Source organism: Eriocheir sinensis, chromosome 3 (assembly GCF_024679095.1).
Source record: "Eriocheir sinensis breed Jianghai 21 chromosome 3, ASM2467909v1, whole genome shotgun sequence".
Lineage (NCBI taxonomy): Eukaryota > Metazoa > Arthropoda > Malacostraca > Decapoda > Varunidae > Eriocheir > Eriocheir sinensis.
Window position 1 is genome coordinate 6,476,712 of NC_066511.1, and position 8,563 is coordinate 6,485,274.

Sequence of the window (8,563 nt, forward strand, 5' to 3'; positions counted from 1 at the left end):
TAGTAGTAGTAGAAGTAATAGTACGACGACGACGACGACGACGACGTAGTAGTAGTAGTAGTAGTAGTAGTAGTAGTAGTAGTAGTAGTAGTAGTAGTAGTAGAGGTAATAGTACGACGACGACGACGACGTAGTAGTAGTAGTAGTAGTAGTAGTAGTAGTAGTAGAGGTAATAGTACGACGACGACGACGACGTAGTAGTAGTAGTAGTAGTAGTAGTAGTAGTAGTAGAGGTAATAGTACGACGACGACGACGACGACGACGTAGTAGTAGTAGTAGTAGTAGTAGTAGTAGTAGTAGTAGTAGAGGTAATAGTACGACGACGACGACGACGTAGTAGTAGTAGTAGTAGTAGAAGTAGTAGTAGTACGTAGTGGTAGTAGGAAACCGTCCAAGTGAATTAAGAACGAGTTCCGGGGGGCAGCATGAGCCAAGAGAAGATGGAGCCACTATAAACACTTGCCTGCGCCATGACGGGCTGGGGCCGAACACCATCCAGACCCCTCAAGCAAGTCTACCGGCGTTATAGGCGTAGACGTAAAAAAAAAAAAAAAAAAGTAGCAGTAGTAGTAGTAGTAGTAGTAGTAGTAGTAGTAGAAGTAGTAGTAGTACGTAGTGGTAGTAGGAAACCGTCCAAGTGAATTAAGAACGAGTTCCGGGGGGCAGCATGAGCCAAGAGAAGATGGAGCCACTATAAACACTTGCCTGCGCCATGACGGGCTGGGGCCGAACACCATCCAGACCCCTCAAGCAAGTCTACCGGCGTTATAGGCGTAGACGTAAAAAAAAAAAAAAAAGTAGCAGTAGTAGTAGTAGTAGTAGTAGTAGTAGTAATAGTAGCAGCAGCAGCAGCAGCAGCAGTAGTAGTAGTAGTAGTAGTAGTAGTAGTAGTAGTAGCAGCAGCAGCTGTAGTAGTAGTAGTAGTAGTTGCTCTGAGATATGGCTGGCCGATTGAGGGGCTGCCTGCTCTCTGTGCATGTGGATCACCGAATGATATCTCACACCATGACATGCAAGAAGGTAGGCTTCGTCTGTATCCGACACGATGAGGTGAGGGATCTGACAGCCAGCATACTCGGGGAGGTATGCCAAGACGTCACTACTGAGCCGGCACTGCTCCCCCTGGACGGAGAACATCTTAGATACAGGACGGCCAATACTTCACATGAGGCAGGGGTTGATGTAAGTGCCCGTGGATTCTGGGTGCGCGGACAGAGGGTATTCATGGACATCCGCATAATCAACCCAATGGCTGCTTGTTACCGTGAGCTGCCCCTGGAAGCTGCCCACCAAAGGAACGAGCAGTAGAAGACAAGGGCATACGGTGAAAAAATACAGTATGTGGATCAGGGCAGCTTCACCCCCCTCGTCTTCACCACATCCGGGGGGATGGGTCCCAGGGCCCGATGCTTCTACGCACGACTCGCGGAACTGGTCTCAGAATAGAAGTATCAGCCAAGGAGCCACGTTGTCGCCTGGATGAGGTGTCGCCTCTCGTTCTCCCTGCTCTGGCCCAAAAGCCACTAACATTTATAATATGGACTATGAGGCCACAGTGGTAGAGAGTGACATTAGGGTGGGTCGGGAGTGACATGAGTAGGGAAGGAAAGGGAGATCTAGACGCAATAGATGATAAGGTGTTATGAATAGATTTAGTGCTAAGTAGTATTAGTGATATGGTTGGATGCCACAGTCATTAGCGAACAGAGTTGGGGCTAATGACCCCCAAGCTATGGAGCCCTCCATGATCATGTGTCGGGAAAATAAACATGGGTGGAGGTATCTTTTATGTAGAAGTAGTAGTAGTAGTGGTAGGGCTCTGTCCTATCACCCACTCTCTTCCTGTTATTCATCAATGATCTTCTTTCCATAACAAACTGTCCTGTCCACTCATACGCGGACGACTCCACTCTGCATTATTCAACTTCAATAGAAGACCCTCTCAACAGGAAGTACACGACTCCAGACTGGAGGCTGCAGAACGCTTAACCTCAGATCTTGCTATCATTTATGATTGGGGCAGAAGGAACTTGGTGTTATCAATGCCTCATAAACTCAATTTCTCCACCTCTCAACTCGACACAATCTTCGAAACACCTGTCCCCATGTTCTTCGACAACACGCAGCTCTCACCTTCATTTACAATAACATTCTCGATCTATCCTTAACTCAAAATCTTAACTGGGAACTACATATCTCCTCTCTTGCCAAATCAGCTTCTTCGAGGTTGGGCGTTCTGTATCGTCTCCGCCAGTTCTTCTCCCCCGCGCAGTTGCTATCCATATACAGGGGCCTTGTCGGGCCTCGTATGGAGTATGCATCTCACGTGTGGGGGGGCTCTACTCACACAGCTCTTCTGGACAGAGTGGAGTCTAAGGCTCTTTGTCTCATCAGCTCTCCTCCTCCTACTGATAGCCTTCTGCCTCTTAAATTCCGCCGCGATGTTGCCTCTCTTTATATCTTCTATCGATATTTCCACGCTGACTGCTCTTCTGAACTTGCTAACTGCATGCCCTCCCCCCCTCCCGCGGCCCCGCTGCACACGACTTTCTACTCATGCTCATCCCTACACTGTCCAAACCCCTTTTGCAAGAGTTAACCAGCATCTCCACTCTTTCATCCCTCACGCTGATAAACTCTGGAACAATCTTCCTTCATCTGTATCTCCTCCTGCCTACGACTTGAACTCTTTCAAGAGGAGGGTATCAGGACACCTCTCCTCCCGAAATTGATCTTTCTTTCGGCCACCTCTTTTAATTCTTTTTGGGGAGCAGCAAGTAGCGGGCTTTTTTTTATTATTGTTTTCTTTTTTTGTGCCCTTGAGCTGCCTCCTTTGTTGTAAAAAAAGAAAAAGTAGTAGTAGTAGTAGTAGTAGTAGTAATGAGGATAGCAATAACAACAACAACAATAGCAACAATGATAATGATTGAAATAATAATAATAGTAATGATAATAATAATATAATAATAATAATAATAATAATAATAATAATAATAATAATAATAATAATAATAATAATAATAATAATAATAATAATAATAATAATAATAATAATAATAATAATAATAATAATAATAATAATAATAATAATAAAAATAATAATAATAATAATAATAATGATAATAATGATAATCGTAATAATAATGATGACAGTTATAATGACATAGCCCAGCCAGTAATCAGAGGCGCGGAAGATAATATCCAAATAATGGCAGCCATTTACGCCGGTTCATTGAAACAACGAAAAAGTAAAAAGACCTTTATTTTTAAGTACTTTTGAAAAGTTGTTTAAAATTCGAAATCTGCAATCAGTCCATTCATCACTGAGGTAACACAACCTCCCCTTCGTAGCAACTCCTAAACCTAAGGAATGACGGAACACTTCGTCTTGCTTACTCCGTAAAAAATGACATCGAACAGGATATATTCTTTTTATATCCAAGGTAAAGACGTTTTCGATAGTTCACATCACATGAATTTTACTGGATTTTGTGAGTAGGAAAAACTCAGTTTAAACTTTCACTTGAAATCCTCGTCCTTATTCACAAGAAAGTTTGCTTAGACATTTACACAAAACTAAGAAATTAGTAGACTAGAAGACGTCTCAGTGTATCGCTGCGAATCTCTCCTGCTGCCTGTGTTCACCTTGCGGCGCGCACGGGGCAAGCTGAGCCTCAGAGAGCAGGGGAGGGGCAGGGCGACAAGGGGGCAGAGAGATAATACATTTACTTGGCCTTTGATCTTCCTCCTTCAGCTCACGTGACGACTCATCACGTTGATAGATATCCCTACAGCTAAATCTTCCTTGTAACAATCCGCTAAAACGCAGTTTAGTGTTACCTATGTCCCCAAGGCTTATATCTATATAGACATGCTGTGGGGCGTCAGAATATTAGTAAGACGCAGTTGTTCAATCTTCAAGGACACCAACTGGCACTTGTTGGTTTAGTCACAGTCCTGGCGAGGCGGGAGGGCGCGGGTTAGTGGTGAGCGTGCATGAAAACGCTGAGCAGGATGAGGGTCGCGATGCCGCAGCAGATGCACGCCACCTTCCCCAGGATGAGACAGATCTCCGTGCTGGGCTTGGCCTTGGGTGACTGTGCTTGGTGACTGTGATGATGAAACTCCTTTGCCAACACCTCGATGAAGATGACGTGGATGAAGATGCCTCGGTGGAAATACAGAAAGATTAATTGTGGCTCGTGGGAGAAATATACGCTATATAGATTAACACATTTATTGCTAATTTACTTTCGTAATACTAATTCTGAATATTTTACACCCTCTTATGTGTACTATTTTATATCCTGAGTCACTATGTTAGATGATGTTAGATAATTATTAAGAAATGTATTTCTTAGCTGTGTACATGCGCGCCATGAGCATTTGCATAATAAGTATAAGCTCCTTATCTCACGTTCTACGTAAAAAACGTCACCTACCTGTGGCAAAGGCCTCGAGCACTGCGGACACGATCTCCCTGTTGCCTGAAGGGGTCGTCTGCAGCCCCACCCCGGCGGCGATGCCCAGTGGGATGGTGGAGGTGAAGATGATCACATACACCACCCGGGTCCACCGCGTCAGCCCATGGTCATTGCTGACCTGCCGCAAAAATATAATATATTTGATCAAGATACACGAATTTGAAATAAAAACTTACCTATTTTTTTATCAATCTTGAACGTGAGGGTGAAATACGCTGATTTAAAACTTGTGAGGAATGAATGAATTATTTACCTCCATGCCAAAGGAAAAAGCCATTACGACCTCATGCACCAACACAGCGACCGAAAACTCGAGGACTTTCTCTTTCTGTGTCTGGAGGCCCACTGCCATGCCCTCGAAGAGTGAGTGGACGCCCAGCGCCAGTAGGAAGATGATGGAGGAGGGCACGCCATGACCTGCAACGCGGGGAGGTCATGCATATCGGGGTGTGGATGAAGATGTGAAAAAGATGACCAGTTATCACCCGATACAGGCCAACTGACGCAGTGTCTCACCGGCGTGTTCGCTGTGTTGGCTGCAAGACTCCTTGTCGTAGCCCGGCGGTGGGGCACCGTTAGCGTCAGTGTCGAGGGCGTTCTGGGTGGAGGCTAGGTCCGCGGCGGGCTTGGCCAGGAGGGTGCGGGAAGCGGCGGTGGTGACTCGCCTAGCCCGCCGCCCCTCCTCTATCGCATGTACCTGCAGGGTGACACATGGGGCTGGTTGTGTGCCTTGTTCTTATCAGTATCTTTGAGGAGATCGATAACCTCCTTATTGTATAAGATACAGTACTCAATCTATCAATACGCTTTTGTACACACACACACACACACACACACACACACACACACACACACACACACACACACACACACACACACACACACACACACCAGTATAACCAAACAGTCCGGAGTGAAAACAATGATTAAAAGTTTACCAATTTGTCAATGGTGAATATGATGAGGAAGCCGCAGATGACGACGAAGAAGCCCCAAGGGAACTCAGCGAAGGCCTCCCAGCTCTCGTCAGTGTGGCCCAGCTCCTGGGGGAGGAAACGTAATCAGCATAGGATTAGGACGGAGGGATGGTTGAGTGTATTGAATATGAACGTACGTAGAATGTCTGAATATAGATAACGATTAGTTGTGTGTCGCGGTGCAGTGTATAATAATGGTAGATATTTGATATTAATCTCTGCTTTATCTCTTATTGGCATACTGTTCGTTAGCGTCCCTTGTGGGATGTTACTGTGAGTAATGGGCAGCACAGGCGGCGCGTGCCACATGACCCTGGAGGGGATGGGCTGAGCAGGGAACAGTGTCAGATCGTTTTGAAAGACAGTGAAAGCAGAAGTCACTCACGATGCACGAATATGGTATAATTGAAATACCTCTCTCTCTCTCTCTCTCTCTCTCTCTCTCTCTCTCTCTCTCTCTCTCTCTCTCTCTCTCTCTCTCTCTCTCTCTCAAACGTGACTAATGTTAGTCTCGTGTGTGAACTTCTCAATCCGTGTGGGTAGTCGACCGTTTAGCGTCGGGACGGTTGTTTGTTATTGTGTTCTTGATTAATATTAAAGACAACCTAATTATAAGCATGATATCTGTACGAACTGTTATATATATGTTTTACTACGTGCTTCTAACTCTCCACTGCCACGACAAGGCTTCGGTCACCGCCGTCTCGGACACTTCTTGCATAATATCCACATTGGGTATTCACAATATGTGCACACTCGGAAAAACTCGGTAAAGATAATTCATGCACACCTGGGTTTGTCCTAACTATTAATTCTGGAATAATGCTGAGTGACTGAAAAATATGCCGATCACATAATTACATTTTATGAGTGATACTCGGTCGTTCCGTTTATGTACCTTTTATGAAAAAAATTAACGTGATACCATGAGTGGGCGTGAGTTAACGAATTAGAACAACACAGAAAACCTTTTTTTCTGTTCTTATTCACGCTACTAACACACACAAAAACAAACAAACAAATAAACTTTGATTTAAAGAAGCATAACTTGTATTTATCAATAGCGAAAAAGTTTTGAGATAATTTTCAAGAAATGCTGCAAAATATCAACTAAGATATCCTAAGATTAAATGGAGCCGAAGAAATACAAGACACGTGTGAAAATTAATTTATCCAAAAGCGTGTCATTGCAGTAATGATGACGACCACTGAATGACCGTACGTTGGAGTACAAAGTCGGGTCGAATGGGATGAGTGGCCGGGCACTTCAGCGAGTGAACTACCCATTGATCTGAACATCCCGTTTGTTACCACCGCTCTGAAGTGCAAGGGTAGCATATGCATGTCATGATACCTCGCAGTCTTCAAATAAAGAATAAACTTTTTAGTAGGCTGTGTTAGCACGTGCCCCCTCATGCTGATTGCGTCAGCTTCTTACCTCGAGAAAGTGGTGAAACTTGCGGTCCGCGGCTGGAAGAAGCCCCATGAAGCACACGAAGATGAACACTCCTGCCCCGAAGCATGATGCGCACGAGAGGATTCGGTTTCTGACTACTGCTCGAGACACTAGTTTCTTGGACACCACGTCCCCGAGCAGCACCGGCGCCAGGCCCACCCCTGTCGTCAAGAGGAAGATGATTCCCATGAAGAGAAACTGTAGCGTGGACACCTCCATCCCCAAGGCGACCCTCGACCGCCGCCTAATATCAGTAATGTCAGCCTGTGGATGCTGGAGCGCTGCGCCTCGTTACGCAAGGGTGCTGTAACGATTTAACCTTCACGACTGTAAATAACGCTCGACTGTTGCACTGAAGTATCGCTCACACACCTCACATGTCCACCAAGACCCACTGAATGCCCTGTCCTGGGAAGTCAACATTAGCGCCGGGGAAGAAGGATCTACGTCTGGCACCGACCCGCTCAGCTGGCTAACTGATGGGCACTTAGTGTAGTGTGCCCACCCGTCACCTCGCATCCCTCCCTCCCTATAGAGTATAGACGGTACTCCGGTCTTCCCACCTGTTGATTCCGCATGAGTAGTGAGTAACGACCTAGACACATAAAACAACCTTTTGGGAGCAAGATACAAATGTAAAATGTTTCACATGGCACCACACTTGGGGGGCTCGATGGTGACATATCACCTGCGTCAGATCTTGAGTGTGTGGTGTGTACGCGTGTCCTTGGCGGCACGTCCGTGCTTCTTGTGCACGCCCTGTACCGACTTCTCTGAAACTCCTTGGCTACCACATGGAAAGAACCACAGACTAAGACACAGGTTTCGACTGCAGAAATAACTAATTTGCCTCCAGATCTACATAAGTGACATCTCTCCCTCCTAGAGGAAGGAAAGAAGAGAAGGGAAAGGATTAAATAAAATAATGATAATAAAAATAATTAAGACTGACGCACGGAGACTTACAGGAAAGTGAAGATGAAGGGAAGTGCCATCCACACGGCACGGCAGCGGGCCGTGTGGCCACTCTGGGCCCCGCGTGACCCAGCACTCTGGTGACCCTCAGCTGGCACACTGGTGGCACACTGCTCATCATGGTGGCGTGACAAACATTCGCGCTATACTTCACTGGCATCCATCGTAACCTCGCATACAGCCTCCGGCAGTTTTTATATTTTTACGTTCTGACCTACTTTTGCCCAAAAATATCTTCCTTGACACTCTACAAATCCTCTTTTAGCAGCCTAGACTAGTAGCACCAATAGTGGAATTATCATTACTAGTAGAGTTTCTTAGTCTTTAGTCGTATGAGTGCTCGTGGTGTTTAATTTGTTGACCACACTTTTCTTCAGCATAAAGCAAACATGCATACAAATGTTAATGAGCGGTTTGTTTTTACAAATGTTTCTGTGTGTATGATGGCCAAGGAGTGAGTGCCAACACTCCGGCAACTGCCACCACTGAGACGAGTCGCCACCACCCGCACAGGCCTGACACACACGACAGAGAACCAAGTAGTAATAATTGCGTCTTCCTGCCGCCCGACTCGTTGAGGGGCTGCTCCCCTCATTCCGGCTGGTGCTCCCGCCGCCCCAAACTGTTCACCTACTAGATATTTTCAAGCTCCTTTAGTGCTGATGGCAGG

The 8,563-nt window shown here is 45.8% G+C and overlaps 1 protein-coding gene across 3 annotated transcripts; it reads right to left on the reverse strand.

Annotated features, from left to right (window-relative positions):
• Positions 1-3,246: 3,246 nt before the first annotated feature.
• Positions 3,247-8,031, reverse strand: LOC127004014 (zinc transporter ZIP1-like). Of its 3 annotated transcripts, none has more exons than XM_050871170.1 (7): positions 7,885-8,031; positions 6,901-7,079; positions 5,424-5,528; positions 5,002-5,182; positions 4,739-4,902; positions 4,444-4,603; positions 3,247-4,169 (listed from the first exon to the last, which is right to left on the reverse strand). In XM_050871170.1, the coding sequence occupies exons 1-7, from the start codon at positions 8,012-8,014 to the stop codon at positions 3,982-3,984; spliced, it is 1,107 nt and encodes a 368-aa protein (XP_050727127.1). In that variant the 5' UTR covers positions 8,015-8,031; the 3' UTR covers positions 3,247-3,981. The 3 variants fall into 3 exon arrangements, with proteins under 3 accessions (XP_050727127.1, XP_050727149.1, XP_050727138.1); XM_050871192.1 differs by lacking the exon at positions 7,885-8,031 and adding an exon at positions 7,291-7,307; XM_050871181.1 differs by lacking the exon at positions 7,885-8,031 and having other exon boundaries at positions 6,901-7,405.
• Between the last annotated feature and the right edge of the window lie 532 nt (positions 8,032-8,563).

What these genes read in the sequence shown, in the direction of transcription:
- LOC127004014 (XM_050871170.1), bottom strand. Translation starts at nt 8,014, where the DNA reads ATGATGAGCAGTGTGCCACCAGTGTGCCAGCTGAGGGTCACCAGAGTG. An exon ending in CCCTTCATCTTCACTTTCCT is followed by an intron (nt 7,080 to 7,884) that starts GTAAGTCTCCGT and finishes TCTTGACGACAG; the next exon opens with GGGTGGGCCTGGCGCCGGTG. An exon ending in AGTTTCACCACTTTCTCGAG is followed by an intron (nt 5,529 to 6,900) that starts GTAAGAAGCTGA and finishes TTCCTCCCCCAG; the next exon opens with GAGCTGGGCCACACTGACGA.